The sequence below is a fragment of the Nyctereutes procyonoides genome, unplaced genomic scaffold (genome assembly GCF_905146905.1).
Source record: "Nyctereutes procyonoides isolate TBG_1078 unplaced genomic scaffold, NYPRO_anot_genome, whole genome shotgun sequence".
Classification (NCBI taxonomy): domain Eukaryota; kingdom Metazoa; phylum Chordata; class Mammalia; order Carnivora; family Canidae; genus Nyctereutes; species Nyctereutes procyonoides.
This window is the reverse complement of record NW_026575128.1, coordinates 6,364,119-6,389,385: the sequence shown is the minus strand read 5'-3', so window position 1 is coordinate 6,389,385 and position 25,267 is coordinate 6,364,119. Positions and strand designations below refer to the sequence as shown.

General features: G+C 43.8%; 1 protein-coding gene across 5 annotated transcripts in view; it reads left to right on the top strand.

The window, feature by feature from the left end:
• The first annotated feature begins 10,846 nt into the window (after positions 1-10,846).
• The window catches only part of LOC129520785 (protein argonaute-1), a 32,079-nt gene continuing 17,658 nt past the window's right edge, over positions 10,847-25,267 (top strand). Inside the window, exons 1-8 of one of the 5 annotated variants that reach the window (XM_055341988.1) lie at positions 10,847-11,106; positions 16,070-16,253; positions 19,484-19,604; positions 20,038-20,219; positions 20,616-20,752; positions 20,977-21,111; positions 21,261-21,348; positions 21,973-22,120. In XM_055341988.1, the coding sequence (XP_055197963.1) occupies positions 11,082-11,106; positions 16,070-16,253; positions 19,484-19,604; positions 20,038-20,219; positions 20,616-20,752; positions 20,977-21,111; positions 21,261-21,348; positions 21,973-22,120 (1,020 nt within the window). In that variant the 5' untranslated portion in view covers positions 10,847-11,081. Of the gene's footprint in view, positions 11,107-16,069; positions 16,254-19,464; positions 19,605-20,037; positions 20,220-20,615; positions 20,753-20,976; positions 21,112-21,260; positions 21,349-21,972; positions 22,121-25,267 lie in introns of all 5 variants that reach the window. The other 4 variants (XM_055341990.1, XM_055341989.1, XM_055341986.1 and 1 more) reach the window with 4 other exon arrangements.

Here is a 25,267-nt window from a genome sequence, read left to right as displayed (position 1 = left end):
CTTTGCTGAGATTTAAAAAAAATTATCTATTAGAGAGAGAGCGCGCGCGCGCGCACACATAAGAGCGGGGGGAGGGGCAGAGGGAGAGAATCCACAAGCCGACTCCCTACCAATCTGATGTATAAACTACTGACTCAATTTCCTTAATCATTGTAGAGATATTTAGCTAACAGTTTGATAGTTCTATTTCTATTCTATCCCATTTCTTTTTTTGATAGCTTTTTTTGAACACCTTACCATATGTCCTTACCAATGTCTAAAGTGAATCAACGCCTTTGTCTTTGTCCTAAACAGTAGGAATACTTTAGAATGCTTTAACTCTTATCACCGTGTCTCCCAAGTTACATGCCAGTGACCAATATTTTAGTTCTATCCTGTTAAAGAAATACCTCCATCTTTGTTGACAAGCAATATAAAATAGTCACCATCTCCTTTTATTGTCCGTCCGTCTGTCCATCCTTCCTTCCTTCCTTCCTTTCTTTCCCTCCCTACCCCCTCCCCCTTTCTTTTCTTTTCTTTTCTTTCTTTTCTTCTCTTTTCTTTTCTCTTTTCTCTTCTTTTCTCTCTTTCTTTCTCTCTCTCTTTCTTTTCTTTCTTTTTCTTTCTTTCTTTCTTTCTTTCTTTCTTTCTTTCTTTCTTTCTTTCTTTCTTTCTTTCTTTCTTTCTTTCTTTCTTTCTTTCTTTCTTTCCTTTCCTTTCCTTTCCTTTTTCTTCTTCATTCATCCACAAGAGACACACAGAGAGGCAGAGACATAGGCAGAGGGAGAAACAGGCTCCATGCAGGGAGCCAGATGCAGGACTCGATCCTGGGACTCCAGGATCATGACCTGATCCGGAGGTCCAAAGGCAGGTGCTCAACCACTGAGCCACCCAGGTGTCCCTCTCATTTACTTTTATTATTATTATATTATTATGTCTTACAGAAACCTATTCTTCTTCTTTAGAGCACTTACTTTGAAATATAAATATATTTATATATATAAAACTTGGTTTATTGTCTGTTATCACTGTTATTATCTTCATGAGGGAAGGCAAGGAATATACATGTCTACTTTGTTCATTAGAACTGGTGAGCATTGAATAGATGTTAATTGAATGAGTGAATTTATATTTGTATTTTGGAAAGATCGCCTTGGATGCAATTGAAGAATGAATCTTCGGGTGCAAGACCTGATGTAGGGGGTTAGGAAGCTGTTGTACTTAATCTAGGCAAGGGTTAAGTGGCAACCTGGACTTGGACAATAGTTGCAGATACAGAGAAAAGTAGAGAGGATTGACAGATACTAGGAAGTGGAATCCACAGGATTTTATTACCATTTCAATGTGAGGGCATGAACTAAGTGAGGTTTTTTTCCAGAAGTTTATTTATTCATGAGAAACAGAGAGAGAGAGAGAGAGAGAGAGAGAGTGAGACACAGGAAGAGGAAGGAGAAGCAGGCTCCATGCAGAGAGCCCAGTGCGGAACTCCATTCCAGGACCCTGGAATCACGGCCGAGCCAAAGGCAGACGCTCAACTGCTGAGCCACCCAGGCGTCCCTAAGAGGGTGTTTTTTTTTTTTTTTTTTTTTTTTAGGATTTTGTCTTTATTCTATCTCCAGGTAACATACTCTCTTTGAGAGTCTCATTGATGCCTGTGGCTTCAGTTACTATCTGTATGTTTCTAACTCAAATGTGGGTCTTTTAAATGTTTTTTTTTATTTATTTATTTATGATAGTCACAGAGAGAGAGAGAGGCAGAGACACAGGCAGAGGGAGAAGCAGGCTCCATGCACCGGGAGCCCGACGTGGGATTCGATCCCGGGTCTCCAGGATCGCGCCCTGGGCCAAAGGCAGGCGCCAAACCGCTGCGCCACCCAGGGATCCCAAATGTGGGTCTTTTAAGTGTGATTATCTTTTCTGGGTTTCACGCCACATATTCAGCCATGTATGGGACATCCATATTAGGGTATCTTGCAGATGCCCAAGCTCAGTATGTCAAAAACCACACTCCTTTTCTTGCTTAACCTATTCCTCCTTTAATGTTTTCTATCTCAGGGTATGGTATCATCAACCTCCTACTAGCTCAAGCCAGAAACCTGTTACGGGCTATTGGGAGTCCAGCCTAGGAGGGAATAGGGATAGAAGTATCTGCCCTTTAAATATGTGGCTTAGGGACAGCTGGGTGGCTCAAGCGGTTGAGCATCTGCCTTTGGCTCAGGTCATGATCCTGGAGTTTTGGGATCAAGTCCTGCGTTGGGCTCCTACCCATTGGGCTCATGCCCATTGGGTTCCTGCATGGAGCTTGCTTCTCCTCCCTCTGCCTATGTCTCTGCCTCTCTCTGTGTCGCTCATGAATAAATAAATAAAATCTTTTTAAAAAATAAAGGTGTGGCTTATTTCCTGTTCTTATTTACTTTCTTATTCATGTTATATTTTCATTTACTATTTTTAAAACATTAAAGGAAAGTAAAACCACGAGAAAAGAAAACAAGGACCTGACCCAGGAATGGAGCAGAGGATCATAGGAATTATATATTCAGCACCTATAAGTACTAAGCTCTGTGCTTGGTGTTTGCCATTTATTAATTAATTTAGTCCTCCCACAACTCTATGAGATTTTTACAGATGAGGAAATTACAATTAATAATGGTAGTATGGTTTGCTCAGGGTTACACATCCACATGTGGTAGAGCTGAGATTTGACCCAGGTTTGTCTGATTCCAAATGTTTCAGTATGTAACTGGGTAGAATTAGAAGTCAAAGAGCAGAAACATCATTATGATAAATTTGATAAATATTGCCAGGTTGCTTTCCAAAGGATCATGTTGGTATAAAATGCCACTGTACCAGTTCCATAACAATATCTTGATCATTAAGTATGTAATAAGTTTTTTAAGTTAATGGGTATATAATTATTATTCTGTATTGACTCGAATGAATGAATGATAATTATATAGTCCTACTTGGGCCGACTGTCCTTTTCTTTGGCCCGTTGATATATCGAGGCCATATTTATTGTAATTATTTTTCCATTGGGCACCCTTGTGGATTAATGGAGGTGAAGGAAGATAGTGGGAATTAATTCTGCCCCAGCCTTACCGCTAATTAACAGCTTGGTAACATCCACCCAGATAGACCTTGGGTTGAAATTCGAATTGTTAGTTTACATTTTTAAGGGATAAAGATAGAACACCACAGGCTCACTACCATCTTTAGGGGTCATTTGTTATAGTAAATCTACATCTACTTTTACATCAAAGGTAATTTTCTTGGTCATACCTGACTTCAGTATCCTACAATTCTTTTCCTAGACTTGGATGTTCTTAAGATTCTCCAGCCCAGGGGATCCCTGGGTGGCGCAGCGGTTTGGCGCCTGCCTTTGGCCCAGGGCGCGATCCTGGAGACCCGGGATCGAATCCCACGTCGGGCTCCTGGTGCATGGAGCCTGCTTCTCCCTCTGCCTGTGTCTCTGCCTCTCTCTCTCTCTCTCTCTCTCTCTCTCTCTGACTGTCATAAAAAAAAAAAAAAGATTCTCCAGCCCACTTAGGGCTAGCCTGTCTAAAGGGATCTCCTGTTCTGCTAGGCCAAGTTTATGTTTCGGGGACTCCGTCTGAGTCAGTTCACCTCCAACCCAGTAGAACTGAAATATGAATCTGGGTGGAACTACATTGTGAGTCTGCCTTGGGTGTCAGAACCAGGGACAGCTCCTTCTGTCCCTCCCCCTGCTGCCCCTCCCCTGGCTTGGGCTGGGGAGAGAGTGGGCAGATGTGAGCATAGTGTACTTCTTTAGGCTCTTCTCACTGCTTTTGCTTCCATCTTTATGCTAGAATATTACCACTGATAGTTCCTGGAGTATGTGCTATTTCTCACCTTTATGCCCTCTGCTAATGCCTTCCTCTCATCCTACCTTTTCCTGGCAAATTCCTGCTCACCCTCCCAGGCCTATTTAAGTAACTATCTTTTCGAGGAAACCTACTCTGATTACCCCGATTGTATTAGGTATATATTTTCCTAATTCCCATGACACTTGTGTTGCCTCTGTCATTGCATTTAGAATTGCGTTGAAATGATCATCTGTGTTATCCAATATAGTAGCCACTAGCTACATGTGTCAAGCACTTGAAACATGGCTAGTCTGAATTGAGATGTGCTACAAATGTAAAATACACACCAGATTTCAAAGACTTATATTTTAAAAAAAGAATGTAAAATTAAGAATTGTTACATTGATGATGTTGAAATATTATTTTTGGATTAAATAAATTGTGTTATTTTTTTTAAAGTTTTATTTATTTATGATAGTCACACACAGAGAGAGAGAGAGAGAGTGAGAGAGAGAGAGAGAGAGAGGCAGAGACATAGGCAGAGGGAGAAGCAGGCTCCATGCGCCGGGAGCCCGACGTGGGATTCAATTCCGGGTCTCCAGGATCGCGCCCTGGGCCAAGGGCAGGCGCTAAACCACTGCGCCACCCAGGGATCCCAATAAATTGTGTTATTAAAATTAATTGCACCTGTTTACTTCTTCCTTTTTATAATGTGGCTACTAGAAAATCTAAACATGTACCTCCCATGATATTTTTACTGGATAGCGCTGATCTATGTATTTATCTCCTAGGGGTAGGGACTAGTGGAATCCATCCTTAATCTCTTTGTGTTTCTGGAGTGCAGTACATGGGGATGGGAAGGGATACCTGATGCTAGTCCTCAGAACTTGGGACTGGACTAGCAAGGGTCCAACAGACATTATTACATTATTTGGTTTTTCCATTCAGAAATTGGCCTCTTAGGCTTTTATATGTCTCTTCATTGATTCTTATAGATGTTCTCATAGATGAGAACAAGTATATCTTACCCAATTTATTTCTAAATATTTTGAGTTTTTAATTTTTTTATTATTTATTTGAGAAGAAAAAGTGCAAGCAGGGAGGAAGGGCAGAGGGAGAGGGAGAAGCAAGACTCCCCACTGAGCAGGGAGCCCAATGTGAAACTCAATCTTAGGGCCCTGGGATCATGACCTGAGCTGAAGGCAGATGCTTAACTTACTGAGCTACTCAGGCACCCTTATTTCTAAGTATTTTGAATTGGATATTTTTTCATCATATTTTCTAATTAATTATTACTTGTGCCAGCAGTGAATGCTATGGATTTTTGCTTATTTTCTTGAATCTTTCCAGTTAGTCTTATCACTTATACGTTTTAGTAACACTGTATATTTTCTTGTTACATAATTGAATCAGCTACAATAAAGATGCATTTTTACACTTATCTTTCTCTGCTGCCCCCTGCCCCTCCTCTCTCTGTCCTGGCTAGAATATCTAAACCAGTATTAGACATGGCTCAGTCAGTTAAACCTCCAACTTGACTTCGGCTCAGGTCATGATCTTAGGATTGTGAGATCCAGCCCTGCATTGGGCTCTGTGCTGGACATGGAACCAGCTTACGATTCTCTCCCTCTCCCCTACCTTCTAAATAAAAGAAATAAAATACTGTTAGTGGTATAGAGTGACCTTGTTTATTCTTGTTTTAAAGGGAAAATATCTACTGCTTCCTCACTAGCTAAAATTAATCTTGTTAAGGATAAGTGATTTTCATTATTTTATTAAGAATGGGTATTAAAATTTATATTTTTATCTATTAGAGTTACAATGTTTATTTTTTTATTAATCTATCTTCATGGTATATTAAGGTGTTTATTTTTGAACCATTACTTTTATGTTTGTGGTATGGTTTTAATAATGTCATATAGTATTGTGGTTAAGACTGTTGGTCCTGGAACCCTCCAGCCTGAGTTCAAGTTCTGCCTCTGCTAGTTACAAAATGTGTGATATTTAGTCAAATTACTTATCTATGTTTCCATTTTTATTCATTTTTAAAGACTTTATTTAAAGAGAGAGAGCAACTGCACAAGTAGGGGGAGGGGCAAATGGAGAGGGAGAGAGAGAGAATCTTAAGCAGACTCCCTGTCCAGTGTGGAGCATGGCATGGGGCTCTATCTCAGGATCCTGAGATCGTGACCTGAGCTGAAATCAAGAGTTGGATGCTTAATCAACTGAGCCATCCAGGTGCTGCCCCACTGTATCTCCATATTTAATAATAGTACCTGCCTGCACCGGCTATTTACCTATTACTTTTCAGCCCAAACCCACCTATTTGTTCTGTGATGCACCAGGATTTTTGTGAGGATTATGTGAATTAACATGTAAAGTGTTGAAATCTTACCTGGCACTTAACATTAAGAAAATACTTTACAATGTTAATTATTGTTGGGGCACCTGACTGGCTCAGTTGGTAGAACATGTGACTCTTGATCTAAGGGTTGTGAGTTCAAGCCCCACATTGGACATAGAGTCTACTTAAAAGTAAAATAAAAATAACAAAAAAAATATTAGCTGTTATATTTTAATTAGTCTCTTAGGGAATTCTGTACGCTAGTATTTGACTTGTGATTTTTGCATCCTCCATATTCTCGAAATCTCTTTATAATATCATCATCTGATAAGAGATGAAGATCTTTACCTACAACTATGAAAAAATCTTCTTGCTCCCATGTCCAAAAACTGTTCGTATAACATAGAACAGAATTATTTATTTCTGGAATGGTTGGAAGTATTATTTTTAAGATTTATTTTTAAGTAATTTAACATGGGGCTCAAATGCACAACCCTGAGATCAAGAGTTACATGCTTCACTGACTGAGCCAGCCAGGTACCCTAGGAATGATTGGAAGTATTAAACAGTGAACCTGCTGGGCCAGATGTTCTTTGGGCATTTTTGATAACTTTCTCAATGGCTTTTGTAGTTGTTGCTTAATTCTTGTTTTTGATCCTTGTTTTTTATTTTATTTTTTAAAAGATTTATTTATTTATTAATGAGAGACACAGAGAGAGAGAGGCAGAGACACAGGCAGAGGGTGAAGCAGGCTCTATGCACGGAGCCTGACGTGGGACTCGATCACGGGTCTCCAGGATCAGGCCCTGGGCTGAAGGCGGCGCTAAACCACTAAGCCACCCAGGCCGCCCTGTTTTTTATTTTTTAAAGAAAAAGTGTATATGTAATTTTAAATTTTACTTAGGGTTTCAAATTCATTAGCCTATAGTTATGTAAAAAATTACTTTTTATTTATTCTCTGTGATAAGTTTTAAAATTGGGGAGTTACATGTTCACTGCCTTGATTGTGGTGATGATTTCACAGGTTGACACATAAGTTAGAATTGATTAAACTTTACACTTTGTAAGTGCAATTTATTGTATGTCAATTATACCCCGATTTAAAAAGAGCAATTTTGGGGGGGGACCTTAGGAGGGCTTGGTTAGGTGTTAGACTCTTGATTTCCACTTGGGTCATGATCTCAGGGTTGTGAGATTGAGCAGTGCCTCTGGTTCAGAGCTCTATGTGGAGTCAGCTTGAGATTCTTTCTCCCTCTGCTCCTCCCCCTGCTCATGTATGTGCACTCTCAACTAAATCTTCTTAAAAAGTAATTTTTAAAAAGTCTACTAACTTCATAAGTCTTTTCAAAGTACCAGTTGATATTTATTAATCACTGTTCATTTCTGATTTTTAAAATTATCTTCTAAAATAAGAAATATATTTTATTTTTTAATTTTTTTAATAAGAAATATATTTTATTATAGATAAAAAGAGATGGTGCATGCCTGAGTTGTTGGTGATTCATTTCCTGATAGGGTATATGATTTGTTTCTTGTCTGTTATGTACCTTGATATCATTGTTCTCAGACTGTATTTTAAATATAAAAGAGGAAAATATAGATGGGCCTTGATCCCATTGTTCCTAGATTGTATTTTAAATATAAAAAGAGGAGCACCTGGGTGGCTCAGCGATTGAGTGTCTGCCTTTTGGCTCAGGGCATGATCCCGGAATTCCAGGATCAAGTCCCACATCAGGCTCCCTGCATGGAGCCTGCTTCTCCCTCTGCCTGTGTCTCTGCCTCTCTCTCTGTATCTCTCATGAATGAGTAAATAAAATCTTTAAAAAAAAATAAATATAAAAAGAGGAAAATAAAGATGGAGATGCAATTTTTTCCCCAGGCCATTCTTTTTTTTTTTTTAAAGATTTTATTTATTTATTCATTATTCATGAGAGAGACACAGAGAAGCAGAGACACAGGCAGAGGGAGAAGCAGGCTCCATGTAGGGAGCCCGATATGGGACTTAATCCCGGGACTCCAGGATCACACCCTGGGCAGAAGGCAGGCACTAAACCGCTGAGCCACCCAGGGATCTCCCTCCCCAGGCCATTCTTGTTTATGGCCAGGGAACTCTGGCTGTAGAGAGGGTATAGTTGGAAAGACCTGGCTCTGGCCCCACATGACAGAGGCCTTTGAGTGTGATTTAGTAGTGGACTGCGATGCAAGGATTGAACTTCAAATAGCCAAGGACCCACTAGCTTTTTGAGAAAAGTACATCAGGAGTTACTGGAAGAAATTTGTCTGCCTAAAAATACCAGAATGCTATGAGAATTTCCCTTAAACTCTACCTCTTTGCTTAGCCTGGGGTGAAACCCCTGATGGTGGAGATGGTCTTCAGGAAGGCCAGAGCCAGGCTTGATTTCACTGGCCACTTTGGAGATGAGCCAGATAGTGGCCAATGCCTTTCTGCAAAATTAAGTGAGAGACGGTAATTAGAACAGGGGATTCCAGCTCTTCTAATGGAATGCTGAGCTTCTAGCTTAGTTATACCAAGGCAAAGGTCTTGCTATTTCTGAGGATGTTTTGATGCCATCTATTTGATTCAGATCAGTCCATATTCACTGATAATTCTAGGCACAGCTTGTTCCAGGCACTAAAGGGGGACAAGATGCATCTGATTTGGTCCCTTTTCTTCAGGAACTTAGAATATAGTACAAGAGGCAGACAGTGATTACAGCTAATACTTTGCATTCTTCTAGGTACTGTTCTAAGGTCTTTACATGCAGCCCAGTTGAGGTAGGTGCTATTTTCATCCCTGAAAATGGGGAAGGAGGAAATTGAGACACAGCGAAAGTAAATAATTTGCCCTGTGTTATTACATAGCTAGTAAATTGCAGCACCAGGATTAAAGCCAAAACAGGCTGGCTCTAGAGCCTTTCTTCTTAACTTTATGCTGTAGAGCAGTTCATCTCTAGATCAGCAGCATCAGCCTCATCTAGCAACTTATTAGAAATGCATCCTGAAAAAAAAAAAAAAAGAAATGCACATTTTTGGGTTCTACCCAAGACCTATTGAATCACAAACTCTGGAGGCGGGGCTCAGCAATGTTTTAACAAGCTCTCCAGATGATTTTGATGCTTGCTTATTTGAGAACCCCTGCTGCAGAGAAGCAAGGCACACTATGGTAAGTGTCAGAAATTAATCTCCTTCTGTGTAGGGACTGGGTATGATCTATTTAGTTCCTAGCCCTCTGCATAGCATCTAGTGTAAAGTAGGCATTAAAAAATACATATGGATGAATACATATGAATATATGGGAACGTGGTGTTTGAAATGGGTATCTTACCACCTCCCAACTGCCGCAAACTGAATGAGAGAAATGTTCCCAGAAACTGCAAGACTAGCAAGGAAGTGGCTATATTACTTTTGGCAAGGTATGTACTAGCACCAAGGATCTGCAGTAGCACAAGGAGCCTGCAGAATGGTGAAGGGTCATGTGAGAGCAAGTCAGGAGGTAAACATGTCAGGACTTGGTGAACAGCTGAATGGGGGCAAGAAGCAAGGGAGAGAAACTATTATTTCTGGAAATCGTCTCCATTTGTAGAGAAGGGAGGTACAGAACAAGCACATTTGTGGGGGAAAGATAAAGAGTTTGATTTTGGACTTCAAATTAGCAGTGCTGGAGATCCAGGTGGAGCTGTCCAGCATACATTTGGAAATATGAGTCTAAGACATGGCTGGAGATCGAGATTTGGAGGGATAGTTGAGCCATAAGAAGGATGAAACCTTCAAGGGAAAAGCAGAGTGGAATGAGAAGAGAGCTGGATTTGAAACCACCGTGAACACTGTTATTTAATGGGGCAAAAAAGCAACACGGGGCCCTTCAAGAAGACTGACAAAGATTTAGGCAATAGGAGAGCTCAGAAAATTCTAAAGCCAAGTAAGGCTCAAAAAGGAAGGAGAGGCCAGTGCCAGATGCTGCGGAGAAATAAGAATCAAAAAATTTCCTTTCAATTTTGACACAAAAAAGTATTTTAAATGACGTGGTGAGGACAGAAGCAGATTGAGTTGAGGGGTAAGCTCTCCCCTCATGAGAGGGATGAGAAAGGAGAGGCAGGTGCTTCCCAGGTCGCGAAGATAGAACTCTGTGCCTCACTTAAGTTGAGACTGTGACATCTTCCAGGGTAGGCAGGGTCTCTTTCGTCTGTGGTCCCAGCGCCCAGCACTCGGCCTGGAAGAGGGGGTGGCGTCAGTGAGTTCAGTGACTAGGGACGGAGAAAGGCTTCGCGGAGGCAGTCGCTTTGCAGCCGAGGCTTGAAGGATGAGGGTGATTGGGAGGAGAGGTGGGAGGCAGGGCCCCTGGGTGATGGGGCGCTCCGAGTGCGAGAGGGGGGCCTGGGAATGAGGTGGGGCTCCCGTAATGTGCGGGTGGCTTGTGCAAAGGGGGAAGGCGGTGTGTAGGCTTGGAGGGACCTTTTTGGGGAAGAGACACAGGGCCAGAGGCCGTTGCGGGCGGGGGGACACCCCCCCGCCGCCCCACCCCGCTTGCGCCGCGGCGCGGTTCCACGGCGCCTCTACCGGAGCCCTCCCGCCGGGCTGCATGGCGATGGGTGACCGCCAGGGGCCGCTGCCTCGGGTCCCCGGCACTCCCGCCCCTCTCCATTGGCCTTTGTTGCCGTCGGAGCGCCCCGCTTGACTCGTTCCCGTCCGCCCCCTGGGCCTGGCGGTCGCGCCTGCGCACTGGCAGCTGGCCGGGCGCTCGCAGGGGGAGCTGCTGCAGGCTCCGCGGCGGCGGCGGCAACGGAGGCTGCGGGGGCAGCGGCGCGAGCGGCCGGGCTTGGGGGGGGTGCCGAGCCCGGCCCGGAAGCCCGAGCAGCCGGAGTGCGGGGTCCCTAGGCCCCTCACTCTGGACTCCACAGTCTCCAGGCCGCCTGACCTCCGCACGGGTATATGGGATGGAAGCGGGACCCTCGGGAGCAGGTAAGGGCCCCTTTGAGTGGGGGCCGGTGCGTGCTCCGCGGACCGGGGGACTCCCTCGCGAAGAACAGGATTTCCGAGTGAGGAAAGGCTTCCTGAGTGCGGAGAGGGGCTCTTATGGGCTGGGGGGCCCAGTTTGAAGGGGGCTGTATGCAGTTCCGGGGGAAACCTTGTGAAGGAAGCCCTAAGACGGGGGCTGTTTACCCGCGGAGGCTGTATGCGCTCCTGGAGGTGGGAAGTAGTCTGGGAGGAGGGCCTGGACGCACGTAAGGACTGCCGGAGGTCCCGGGAGGCCTAGGGAGAGGCCCGGCAGGTGGCAGGGGGCGGGCTCCAGGTGTCCAGGAGAGGAGGGGGTCGGCACAGATGGGCCCGGGGCTGCTGCTTGCCGGGGGGCGGGGGCTGGGGCTGGGCTGGGCTGGTGTCTCCTGGGAGAAGGCGCCAGAGCTGGGCTGTGAGCTCCGCCCCGGCCGGGCCTGACGCGGGGGCGAGGGTCAGGGGGCGGTGGGTGGGGATCCAGCCCGGGATTCCCCCCCGTGAGTCGGGGGAGCTGGAGCGGAGGCGCCGGAGCATGCGCGGAGGTGGCGTTTGGAAGGGGCTGCCCGGGGTGGTGGGGGCGTGGCTGCCCGGATCCCCCAACCCCCCACCCCGCCCGGTTTGGCTCGGGAAAAGGAGCCCGCTGCTGGGGCGCGTTCTGAGTTTCAGCTGGCAGAGTGCAAATAGAAATGGGCCCCTTCCCCGTCTCTGGGGCTCTTCCTTGATCCTGGAAACCCTCAGTCACAGTTTGCCAAAACGGGCTGACGGAAGCTGCCGCCTTATGCCCCTGGGGTGAGGAAAGACTGGGTCCAAGGCAATGTACTGGGGGCAAGTCCCCCCTGAAGAGAGGACTCACAAAAGGTGTTGGTTACCGAGAGACCAAGGCGAGTACCAGGTGTACCTGGAAGGGGCTGTCTGCCTGGTTTCCTCGTTTCTGGTCCAATACTTTGTAGAGATGGGATCTTTTAATTCAAAGATAATGATTTTTCCATTGAAATGTCCCCTCAAGTGACAGCCTAATCTCTGTACTTTAATATTTTTAGTTGCTTCTGCCCCCCACTGGGTATCTTTTCTTTTTTGTTTCTCTGCTCCCCAGAAACTGTTAGGGTCGTGTTACTAGACCCAAGGTTGCCGAGCTAGGCTTTTGTCACAAATAAGTCGTTTGGGGGAGAGGGGGTTTATAGCTTTTACCCTGGTGAGTCTCAGGTGTTAGCCTTGACTTCTCCTTATCCACAGGCAGTCTGGAGGAAGGGACATGGGAACTGAGGAGAGACTGGGGTAGGGCAGCTTCAAGAAGACCAGAGTCTCCAGGATGGGCTGTGGGATGGAGACACCTGCTTGTGTCCTAGGTCTTTTACCCTTTGATCAGAGGAGCATTCTGGACCTGGGAGTCCTTTGGGTCTTGTCTCACTACCTCTTTCCATTTGCTCCAGGGGTGGACATAGGATTTCTATTCAGGATGTGAATTTCATCTGGGACAAGAATTTCATTGGCATTGGTGGTGGAAGAATCATCATCTCTCTATGCCAGATCTTACCCCCCCTCAAGGAAATAGCTCCTGCCAATTTATTCAAGTCATCCATTTAGTGATCTATAAGTACTTAGTGACTACTTCCTCCCCTCCCCCCCCCAAACAAAAACAATCTTGTAAAGGCTGTGTGGGTCTTCATGTAGAGTGCAAGGAGCAACTGACTTCAGAAAATTATTTCTCCTTCCCTTAGGATTCTTTCTCCATTCTAGGAACTCTCTTGGTTTTCTAAGGCTGGAGACTATTTACAGCAACCTGTGTACTAGAGTAGGAGTAAGTCACAGAGGTCCAGATGGATTGCTGGGAGCTGGCACCCATACCAGACTGCTAATGATTTAATTCTGATGAATTCCTAATGGACTCTGGAGTGATGAAAAAACTGACTTTCTTGCTTGTTATAGGAGATAAGCTTTTGGGAAGGGGACTAGAGCCTGGTATCTGGAGTTGGCCAGTGGGACAGGCTTTGCCTCATCAAAAGGTGTAATTAAAATTCAGTCTGGAAGCTGTGAATGGAGGGACCCTATAACTGCCTCCTTCCTAGGCCCAGACTATTCTCTTGGAAGTTGGAGGACACAGTACACAACACTAAAGGTACTGCTGCTGCCTTTGCTGGGCTTGTGTCCTGATGCGCTTTCTGTGCTCAGATGTGTTCTAAGCACATAACACTGGATTGGGAGCTCCAGGACAGTAGAGGTGATGTCTAATTTACCTGTGGAAACAGCAAATGCCTAGGTCCTGACACAAAGTACACATTTAGTAATTGAATCACATTCCAGTGTGAACATAAGTGGTTAAGCACATACATGTGGATATTTAGTAATTTGTGATACTCAGGTGTGGACAAGTTTTTTTTTTAGAAGAGGTTGGCTTTTTAGTCTTACTGTACAGCTAACCCAGCCTTGAGTTTGTGTTTTGAATAGGCAGTCTGGCTCCTAAAGAGGTATGTGGGCCTCAAAACTGCAGGGAGGGAATCCCTGAGCCAGGCCTTTGAGCTGTTACTTTTCCTTCTCAGGGCTGGTTGGGGATGGGGGAGGGGGAGTGTCCTTTCCATGGCCCCTCCCTCCTTGCTTTTGTCTGCAAGGAAGCGCCCCGCCCCTTCCCCCAAGGCCCAAGCTTTGTCCTCTGTGCTGGGGCCCTCATCTGCATCACAAAGTGGCCGTCTGTCCCTGTCTGGGTTTGAAGGGAAGTGTCTCCCTTTCTCAGACTGAAAGCTGGGGGCAGGGTGGGGTAAGGGGTGGGGGGAACTTTGTACTGTCTAAGGCTTGCAGGGGGATGGGATGGGAGAGAGGTTCTCCCTTTCGCCTTCCCTAGTTTGGGGATGAAGGGGAAGGTGGGGGTTCTCCTGTTTTCCCAAAGCCTCCTTGGAGTGGAGGGTGCCTAAGGCTGAATTTGGTGTGTAGTTCTATTTCTGGGGAAGAGAAGCCTTTGGAGGCTAGAGTGCCTGTCCCATCCCCCATCATTTCTACCCAGCCCCCAGCTCTAGGGGATGTCTTTTTCCCAAGACTCCAAAAGATTATTCAGCCTAGAAGGCTAAGGAGGTGAATGGAATGTAAAAGCTTGGGGAGGGGAAGAATATCTCTTATATCCGCCAGGATGTTTATCTTGTACAAGGCTTATCATTGTTTTTGAGCAGTTTACAGGTGTTTGGGTGCTATGTATGCTAGTGTGTTCTTTGTGACGTGTCTGTGGATCTGTTTGTTCATTCATTTAATATCTTTATGTTGAACACCTCCTGTAGGCTAGGAGGCAAGATATAGCCCTTGCTCTTGAAGAACTCACGATCTAGAGTGGTGAGGGGTATGTGTATAAAGGTAAACCATCTAGGTCTAAGTGTGTGTTTGGGTATACATGACAGGAACGTGTCTCACTAGGTGTTTGCATCTATCTGTTGCTCGTGTGCAGTTTCTGTCCAGCTGTTTGTGGAGAAGGCACCCAGGTGCTAGTAGTTAGGCTTTCACTTCTCCCTGGAGCTGACTCCTTGAAGGCCTGTCCCCCCAGGCTGAGCCTCCCTTTCTGTCTCTATTTCCCGGTCTGCAGATAGGGCTGGGCTTGACAGGTGGTTAGAAGGAGACATAGCTGCTTAGCTCTGGGAAACATGCCCCTCCCATGAATGGTTCTGACCTCTTCCTGACCCCCCAGCTGAGGATATGCCCCATCCCCCAGCCAGACGGACTTTGAAAGCAGAGCTATGATGATGGGAGATTCTGGGCTGGTTTATCCCTCTCTCCTCCCACCTGGGCTGGTCTGCTACTGGCAAGGACAATAGTAGCTGTGGACAAAGGCTTCTCTTAGTGTCCCTTTTTCCACCCTTTCCTCTCAAGCTAGAAGATAAAACTAGGGGCAGCAATCTAGCTGGTGGCAAGAGAGGAGAAAGTGGTGGAAGCTGGCCCTGCCCTAGCCCTTTCCCAGGGGCCTGCTCGATCTTGAAATTGATTCCTTCTGTTATTGTCTGGGCCCTCTGTGTGGAGGGAGCTGTGGCTGTGCAGAGCACCTCTTCTCTTCAGAGCCAGTGTCTCCATCTTCTCCAGCATGCTAATGGCTGCCTCTCCTTCCCAAGTCCTCTACTCTAGCCTGCTCTTGACTCCTTCTCCTGTGTTCTGCCTGTCTTCATTCCCTAGCTTTTTCTCTTTTGAACCTTTTTTTTGTTTGTTTGTTTCCCCAGTCTCAGTCTTGCTTGCTCAAACTCCCAACTCTAACCTGTATGTTGCCTAGGCCTTAACTCCAACCTTCCTACCTTCCTAGATCAAGCCTCTTTCTGCTGTGACTTCAAGTTGTGGCCTCTTTGTCAGCTCCCTCTTTCAGTCTCTCTCCTTTCTTTTGTCTCCAAGCTCTATTTTTTTTAGCCTTTTCTACTTTTCTGTCTCTCCAACCTCAGCCATTCAGTTGCATTCATCCTTTCTAAAACATTGTCTCCCTCACGTCCCACTAGCCTGACCTTCTTTGGATTTTCCTCCTGCCTACATTACAGAGAAGCATTAAGATGTTGTTATTTCATGTTCAGGATGGTGATGAGTGAAGTGAGCATCTGGCTGGCAGAGAAGAGAAGCTACTCGGTTTACCAGATACCTGGTAGAGGCAGATGTCTTAACCTGGTACAAGAAAAAAAAGTTTTATTATTGGGAGCCAGATTTAGCTCTTCTACTTAACATTTAATAGAAACATATTAAGTATTCACTTGATGAATTGAAGAGAGACAACAAAGATAATTTTTTTAACTGTAGAGAGGTTTAAAAAAAGTGAACATGGATTGTCTGAGCCAGTAGAACCCCTCAGTTGGTTTGGATAGGCAGGAAAGAGGCTGCCCCTATACTCTCTTGTTCCTGTTCTGGAAGGCCTTGTGTCTTCTCTGATCAGAATGGTAAGGAATTGCGAGACTGTATCCTCATGAGCCTCTTTATCTTGTAGCTGCAGGCGCCTACCTGCCCCCCCTGCAGCAGGTGTTCCAGGCACCTCGCCGGCCTGGCATTGGCACTGTGGGGAAACCAATCAAGCTCCTGGCCAATTACTTTGAGGTGGACATCCCTAAAATTGATGTCTACCACTACGAGGTGGATATCAAGCCGGATAAGTGTCCTCGCAGAGTCAACCGGTAAGTGATGCATGTCTAAGTCCCAAGTCCAGGAGTCTTTACTGAGTTTTAGACTCTTGAAAGAATATCCAGAAAATCAGTAGAGGGTGGTATCATCAGATTCGAGGACATTTTTGAGGAGGAAATTCCAGGTAAAGTAAACGTTGAAAGAAAAATACCATTGAATTTGGCTATCAGGAGATAATTGGTGCCTTTTGTAAAGCAGTTTCAGCAGAGTAATTGGGCTAGTAATCTAACTACAGTCAGTTGAGGAATAAGTGGAAGGTAATGTGGTAGGGATAGTGAGAGCAGATAGCCTTTTCTAGATAGCTTGACAGTGAAGCATGGTTGGTTAGAGGGAATTTACTGGGATCTAGTACAGTGCATTGTGTATTGCGGTATTTGTTAAAATGAATGAAAAGTTTTTAAGAATGAGACATGGATATGCTTATAAACAGAGAAGAAGCTAGTTAAAGGTATAGGACAGAGAGGAGAAGAATGTGTTCCTATTCATTGCTAAGACAGGAAGACATTACAGTACATAGAGTTGGAGAAATTAGCCTTGGAAGAAGCAGTATTTCTTTTTTTTTTAAGATTTTATTTTTAAGTAATCTCTACACACAACATGGAGCTCAAATCCACAACCCTAAGAACAAGAGTCACATGCTCTTCCAACTAAGCCATCTGGGTGCCCTGAGGCAATATTTCCTTTTAAAGTTAACTTATTTTGTTATTACTTGAAAACTACATATGCACAATGTAAAAATAAATAAATAAAATACTGCAAAAAGAACAGCAGCAAAAAATATCTGTTACCCTGGTCTCCAGTCCCTTAGTCTCTTTCTCTAGAGGGATTCATTGTTACCATTTTTAAGTACGTTTCCATATATTTTTGTGTGCGTATGCAAGGATATGTGTATATAAAACATTTTTTAAAACACACAAAATATAGAATCCTATATGCCTTGTTCTGTACTTTGCTTTTTTCCACTAAACAGTATTTATCAGTATAGGTATATCTGCCTCAGTCTTTTGCATAGCTCCATAGATATTCCATTGAATGGTTGTATTATAACTTCTTTAATAAACCTATTGAGGAACATTTAGGTTTAGCCTAAACATCTGCTACAAAAGTGAAACTGTTGAATATTATTAAATATAGATACATTTTTGCACTCAAATATGAGTGTAACTATAGGATACATTACTAGGAGTAGAATTGCTGGCATACTATGTTGAGAAACTTTGAAATATTACCAGTGGGTTTTTTTTTTTAAGGTAAGTTGTACCAATTTATACTCTCATTATCAGAATATCACGTGCCTCTTCCCATATCTATACCAATCCAGTATGTTGGATTTTTTGATCTTTGGATTCTGATAAGCAGAAAATTATATCTTGGTCTAATTTTTTTCTTCCTTTTTTTTTTTTTTTTAAAGATTTTATTTATTCATGAGAGTCACAGAGAGGCAGAGACACAGGCAGAGGGAGAGGCAGGCTCCCCATGGGAAGCCTGATGTGAAACTTGATCCCATGACCCTGGGATCACGCCCTGAGCCAAAGGCAGATGTTCAACCACTGAACCACCCAGGCGTCCCTAATTTTTTTTTCTATTTTATTTTATTTTATTTTATTTTATTTTATTTTATTTTATTTTTTAAAATTTTATTTATTCATGAGAGACACAGGAGAGAGGCAGAGACTTAGGCAGAGGGAGAGGCAGGCTCCATGCAGGGAGCCCGATGTGAGACCTGATCCCGGAACTCTAGGATCACTCCCTGAGCCAAAGGCAGCTGCTCAACCTCTGAGCCACCCAGGCATCCCACAGTTTCTTTCTTTCTTTCTTTCTTTCTTTCTTTCTTTCTTTCTTTCTTTCTTTCTTTCTTTCTTTCTTTCTTTCTTTCTCTTTCTTTCTTTCTTTTTCTTTCTTTCTTTCTTTCTTTCTTTCTTTCTTTCTTTCTTTCTTTCTTTCTTTCTTTCTTTCTTTCTTTCTTTCTTTCTTTCTTTTCTTTCTTTCTTCTTTCTTTTTTTAAGTAAGCTCTGTGCCCCATGTGAGGCTTGAACTCACAACCCCGAGATCAAGAGTTGCAGGCTCTATCAACTGAGTCACCTAGGCTCCCCAATCTTGGCTTAATCTTAATCATATTTCTCTAATGACTGAAGTTGAACAAATCTTCATATATTTAAAAATTATATATAGAAGGGACATTTCAAATGTGAGAGGGAAAAAAGGAAAAGAGATATGCATATATAAATTTGTTTATACGTGTGTCTGGGAACTTGAAGGTGGCCTTGCCTGTCTTGCACTACTCTTTTTAAAGTCAGTAGAGTTGCTTTTAATTGGAGGTAGGAGTGGGTTCTGGAGTTAGAGGGTAGAGGAGAAAGTTTGACACAATCTATGAGGGATGGAACCATCAGGGTCATAAAATTGCTTGATAGCACTAAAGCCTAATTGGGATTGAAACTATTTGTTTACAGTTGCTTACAATGTACAATTTGAGTCTTTTTATCCAGTAGTTTTCAAGAGCTTTGGTTTAGAAAGTGAAGAGGTTTAGAAAGTGAAGAGCTTTGCTTTAGAAAGTGAAGAGGTCCAGTAACATTCAAGAGCTTTTGTTTAGAAAGTGAAGAGGTCAGATAATTGGATGGGATGGTATTTTGAAGGTTTTAGATGGACACTCTGGGATCTTAGTGGCAGAGGACAGGAAGTAAAATCAAGAAAAAGATTATAATGGAGTGTTAATGGGGTGGTGGGACTAAGGGGTTCAGAGAGGTAAAAGAGATGGAGTTCTTCTTCCACAGTTTATTCCTATTCCAATTCATATCTTTACCTCATCTACCTTTTTTATGTCTCAGCTTGGGGATTGGAATAGCCTGGATTCTATTCCTGATTCTACATAGACCCTGGGAATAAGCATTTTTCCTCTCTGCCTCCCCCTCTGCTCAGAAGGCACTTACTTGTACCTATTCTTTCAGATCCTTTAGAGCCTTGGTGATCTGAGAACCAGAAGCATCTCTTGGTAGCTTGTTAGAACTGTAGCATTTCAGGCTCTGCTCTAGACCTGAATTAGAATCTGCATTTTAATAAAATCTCCAGTTGATTCATATGAACGTTGATGTTTGAGAAATGCTACCATAGAGTAGATGAGATTAGAGTGGCTGCTAGGAGGGGATGGCCGTTATTTGAACACCGAGTTGCTTCCAAGAGCTCCGAGTAGTCTCTCAGTTTCCACAGGGTGCTCCTGTCCCTGCAGGGAAGTGGTGGAGTACATGGTCCAGCATTTCAAGCCTCAGATCTTTGGTGATCGCAAGCCTGTGTATGATGGAAAGAAGAACATTTACACTGTCACAGCCCTGCCCATTGGCAATGAACGGGTAAGCCGGGAGTCAGGCTAGACCTGTTAGTGGTCTGAGGTGGGTCAGAACTCATATAGGCCTCTTTGGAGCCGGGCAGTCCAGAAATTCCTTCATCTTTTATGATGAGAAAGTGTGTTTTAGGGTGAGGGATGAGTAGATGCTGATGTTTATTTAGCCTACTGTATGTCTGTTCTTGTCCCAGATGGACTGAGATTAGACTTAAAACAGACCTGAAGGACTTTCTGCTAGGCCGAGAGGGATAGCAGTACTCAGCTAAGGTGGCTACAGACTAAAGGGCTGGATTTCCTCTGAAATCTTCGTTGTGAGAGCCCCTGTCAGGTTCAGGAGCAGATTCTTGGCAAATCCGTGTGGTGGAGGACAGCTAGGGCAGGGGGTAGGAATGTTGGACTGTGGGAACGCACTAGCAATCCTTTACTCCTTTTTTCTGAAGGTTGACTTTGAGGTGACAATCCCTGGGGAAGGGAAGGATCGAATCTTCAAGGTCTCCATCAAATGGCTAGCTATTGTTAGCTGGCGCATGCTGCATGAGGCCCTTGTCAGTGGCCAGATCCCTGTTCCCTTGGAGTCTGTGCAAGCCCTGGATGTCGCCATGAGGCACCTGGCATCCATGAGGTACTGGGTGTAGTTAGTATCTGGGCTACTAGTCTTGGCAAAACTGCTGTGTGGGGAGGAGGGGAAGAGCACATACTAAAGTCCCACAGCGTATGCCTTTCAAGTAAAACATTTGTTGAAGCCCTGGCATATGCCAAGCAGTATGCATTTACATTTAGGTGTTTAAAGCCTCAGCCCTGTCCCTTATAGATCTCTTTGGACCTCTACCCCATCTGTCCCTGCAGGACAGAGAAAGGATAGACTTGCACAAGGTCAGTCATAAAGCCAGTAAAAGATCAGAGCTGGAATTAAAGCCCTGGTGTCCTGCCTTCCAGGCCAGGGCTCCTCCGTGCCCAGGATGCCTCACAGGGTGGGGGCCTGTGCCCGAGGGACCAGTTCTCTGCCTGTCCCTGCCAGGTACACCCCCGTGGGCCGCTCCTTCTTCTCACCGCCTGAGGGCTACTACCACCCGCTGGGGGGTGGGCGCGAGGTCTGGTTCGGCTTTCACCAGTCTGTGCGCCCTGCCATGTGGAAGATGATGCTCAACATTGATGGTGAGTGGGGAGAGCTATGGAGCCAGGGGCACCCTGAGTCCAGTGACCACACTCCCAGCCTCATCCCTCCCAGCTCTGCAACCACACTCCTAGTCTAATCCCTATAGCCCTGGGACCCTTCCCCCACCCCAATACCCTATAAGGAAGAGGGTGTAAAGAGCAGTGCCTCCATTTATTCTGGAAGACTGAACCTGAGCTGAGCTATACCCACCCTGTCCCCACAGTCTCAGCCACTGCCTTCTACAAGGCGCAGCCAGTGATTGAGTTCATGTGTGAGGTGCTGGACATCAGGAACATAGATGAGCAGCCTAAGCCCCTCACGGACTCTCAGCGTGTGCGTTTCACCAAGGAGATCAAAGGTGAGGACCCAACCAGGTGGGGAAGGGAATGGCACTACTTTCTCTTCAGTCCTAAAAGGAGATCCCCTTGGGATATGTTCAGGGGAGAGGCCAAGCCTGGGCACATGAGCAGCCTTTTCCAACCCTGACAAGCAGTGTGTGTGTCCCAGGCCTAAAGGTGGAAGTGACCCACTGTGGACAGATGAAGAGGAAATACCGAGTGTGTAATGTTACCCGCCGCCCTGCCAGCCATCAGACGTGAGTTGACAGGCTGCTTAGCCATACCTTGGTGGAAGAGGGCTGATATGCCAACATACTCCTTTCACTCCTTTCCCTTCCCTGACCCCTACCATCCCTTAGGATGAGCCCTGTTTTTGAAGATAAGCTGTGAGAGTTTATCCCTCCTCCAAACTTCCCAGATCCTTGGTACTCTCCTTACCATTTTTACCGCCTTTCCTCTAGAACAAGAGTGTTACCCTGGCTGGTATGTCAGTTCTGTAAGTGTTAGGATCTCTCTCTCACAGCCTGTTACTCCTCCTGAAAAAGAAAGCGGGGCTTCTGGACTAGGCCTTTGGGAAGCTGTCATTGATTCCATCCACCTTCCTGACCTCAGACTACTGGGCTATGAGTGCCTGCTGTGTGTTAAACTTTATGCTTAGCACTAGAAATGCAGATGAGTCAGTTATGGTCTTCAGTGTTGTGGAACTTCTCACATCTTTAGCTTCACTCTGGGAGCCCTGTATTGCCTATTTTCCCATGAGTGGAAGTGCTCAAAGAGGCTGGATAGGGATGAAGACAAGTCTGGGGCTTCCCATGGTTCTAAGTCTAAAGCGAGGGCATTAAATGCCGAGCTCTGACACTTCCTTCCCCTCCCCCAAACAGGTTTCCCTTGCAGCTGGAGAGTGGACAGACTGTGGAGTGCACAGTGGCACAGTATTTCAAGCAGAAATACAACCTTCAGCTCAAGTATCCCCACCTGCCCTGCCTGCAAGTTGGCCAAGAACAAAAGCATACCTACCTGCCCCTAGAGGTGAGGCTGCCAAGTAATGGCTGGGTTGGAGAACAAGTATTGTACCTGCACACAGATCATCAGAGGTCTGTTCTTCCATTCGTAATCTCTCATTCCCATTTTGAAGTTTGGAAAATTGACATTCTGAGAGGTAATAGGTCATTCAGTGAAGTGCAGGCCTCATTCTTAACCTGTTAATTTCTTTTGTTAGATCCTATACTGCTCTCAAGTTCTTTTAGGATTGCCAGGCAGAGGTGAAAGCTGTATTTATGTTTAATAAATAATTAGTTTGTTCAGGACCGAGATTTCAGATATCTACATTCATTTTAATTTTTATTTATCTTACCCTGTTAATTTCTCTTAACCTTATCTGGAGCTGGGGATCCTAAATGACCTAGAAATACAAGTATACCTTATTTTCCAGAAAATGGAGATACATTTTAGCTATAATGTGAGTCCTATTCATGTTATCAATGTGATAATCAGTGTGTTTCTGGAACACACTGTGTTTTTTTAAATTTATTTATTTATTTTTTAAAAAGATTTTATTTATTCATGAGACACACACACATACACACAGAGGAAGAGAGAGAGGAGAAGCAGGCTCCATGCAGGAAGCCTGATGTGGGACTCAATCCTGGGACTCTAGGATCATGCCCTGGGCCAAAGGCAGGCGCCAAAATGCTGAGCCACCCAGGGATCCCCCATCAGTGTGTTTCTTTTGAAAAAGTTAGCCCCAAGATTTGCTATGTTTTTATGCTTTAGCAGACCTTTGAAATCCTGCAATTAAAGAATAAAAATATTATTTAAGTCATAGAATACAAATGCAGAACTATTGGGCTGTATTTGATTTGGTATATACCAGCTAAGATGTCTAATGAGAAACCACTGCTGACTTCTTCATTGTTTAGACCAGTACTACTCAAAGTGTGTTCAGTAGACCAACAGCAACAGGCATTACCTGAGTGGAACTTGTTTGACATGTGGAATCTCAGGTTCCACCTAGAACTATTGAGTCAGTAGTTTTTAACAGAATCCAAAGAAGGATTCATGTGAACATTAAATTTGGAGACGCACTAGCCTAGAATAACATCTTACTCTTTGTTCTCATGGCAGGAGTCCGATAGCTGGGACTATAAAGCTCAAGCCTTATGTGAGCTTCTGGGATTTCAGAACTAACCAGAAGGAAATTAGGCTGAGGGGAGATAAGATCCCAAAACCCAAGAACTCGGACTTTAATTAATAGGTGTCGATGCATGGAAAGTGGGATGAAGACAGTATGTTCTCTTGAGGTGTAAACGGGAGTCCTTAGGGACAACCCCAGCTAAGTAGATGGGCGTTTAGTTAATATTACTGCAAGCTGAGATTTTTTAGCAAATTAACATTACTTCTGTTGAAACATTAATTTCCAAGGTGAATAATTTATATAATGACATATTTTTATTCTTATTATCGTTTTTAGAAGGGGGGAGATAGACAATAAATAGATAAATAAGAGAGTGTCAGATAGTTTTAAGTGATAAAAGAATAATAAAAGATGAAGGGGACAAATAAGGGAGGAGGGGATTGGAGAGCCACTTTAGTTATTATGGTCAAGGAAGGCCTCTCTTAGGAGACATTTGAGTCTTAAATTATGAGATAGAAACCACCTCGTAATAACCCAAAGGAAGAGTCTTCCAGGCAGGAGGTAAATAGTAAGTACAAAGGCTCTAAAGCAGTAGGGAGCTTGGATTTTTTAAGATAGCCAGAAGGCCATAGTGGCTGGTGTGTGGTATAGGAGGGGGAAAAATAATAGGGGATGAATTTGGAGAGAGGTACAGGGTCAAATCATGTAGGCTATTATAGCCAGGTAGGGTTTTTATTTTGTTTTGTTTTTTAGAATAACTTTATCAAGATAATAGTTCACATACCATAACATTTATCCTCTTAGGAAGTGTACAGTTCAGTGGTTTTTAGTATATTCAGAATTGTATAACAATCACTATTATCTAATTCTAAAACATTATGTCATCTCCAAAAGACAACCCATCCCAATAGTAGTCACTTACACTCCTCCTCTCCACCAATCAGCCCTTTGTAATCACTAATCTATTTCTGTCTCTGTGTATTTGTCTATTTTGGACATTTCATATGAATGGAATTATATAATTGTCTTTTTTTGACTGGCACATTCCATTTAGCATAATGTCTTCAAGGCTTATTATATTTTAGCATGTGTCAGAATTTTCTTCCTTTATAAGGCGAAATAATACTCTTGTACACATATTACCACATTTTTTTATCCATTCATTCATTGATTGACAACTTAGGTTGCTTCCTCTTTTTTAGCTATAATAAATAATGCTGCTGTGAATATAGGTGTACAGATATTTGTTCTAATCCCTACTTTCACTACATACTCAGATGTGGATTTACTGAATCGTATCATAATTGTGTGTTTAATTTTTTGTGGAATCACCATATTGTTTTCCACAGTGGCTGTACTATTTCACATTCTCACCAGCAGTGTACAAGGGTTCCATTTTCTCCACATCCCTGCTTTAGTTTTTTTCCTAATGTTAATTCTGTAGCTGAAATCATCTCTCAAGAGTGCTACAACTTTAAGCTGCTTTTAAGAGTACAACCATATAAATTCTAACAATTAAGGATTTTTATTGATTGAATCCGTAATTTGTATATTCTTTGGGATATGGAATTTAAGAGCATGTGAGGTTAAGGGCAGGGTGGTTTTCCTTACCATTGTTCAAAATGAACCTTGGAAATAAAAAATGAACTTTGGAAATTAGAAGGAAAACCAGTACTTAGATAGTGTTGGCCCTGTGTGAACAAGTCACATATTTCATTTTCTCTAACCCCTCACAGCAACTTCATAGACAGCCAATGTTTTATCCCATGACTGAAATTAAAGAAGCAGAGTTTCAGAGTAGTTACGAGATCTGTCCAAGGTAAATCACTTGGAAATGGCAAACGTGGGCTTCAGACTTAAGTCTTTGCAAATTACTGGCACTCTCTACTCTGCCAAAAGGCTTCCCATTCCCAGCATTCTGAATATAGTATTTTGGGGAATGGAAGACTTGTTTATCACTAGAAAATCTTTTCTGATCTCCATTGTGTTCTCTTGGGCTCAAAACAGGAATGCATGGCAAGATGTCCCTCACACCAATGAAG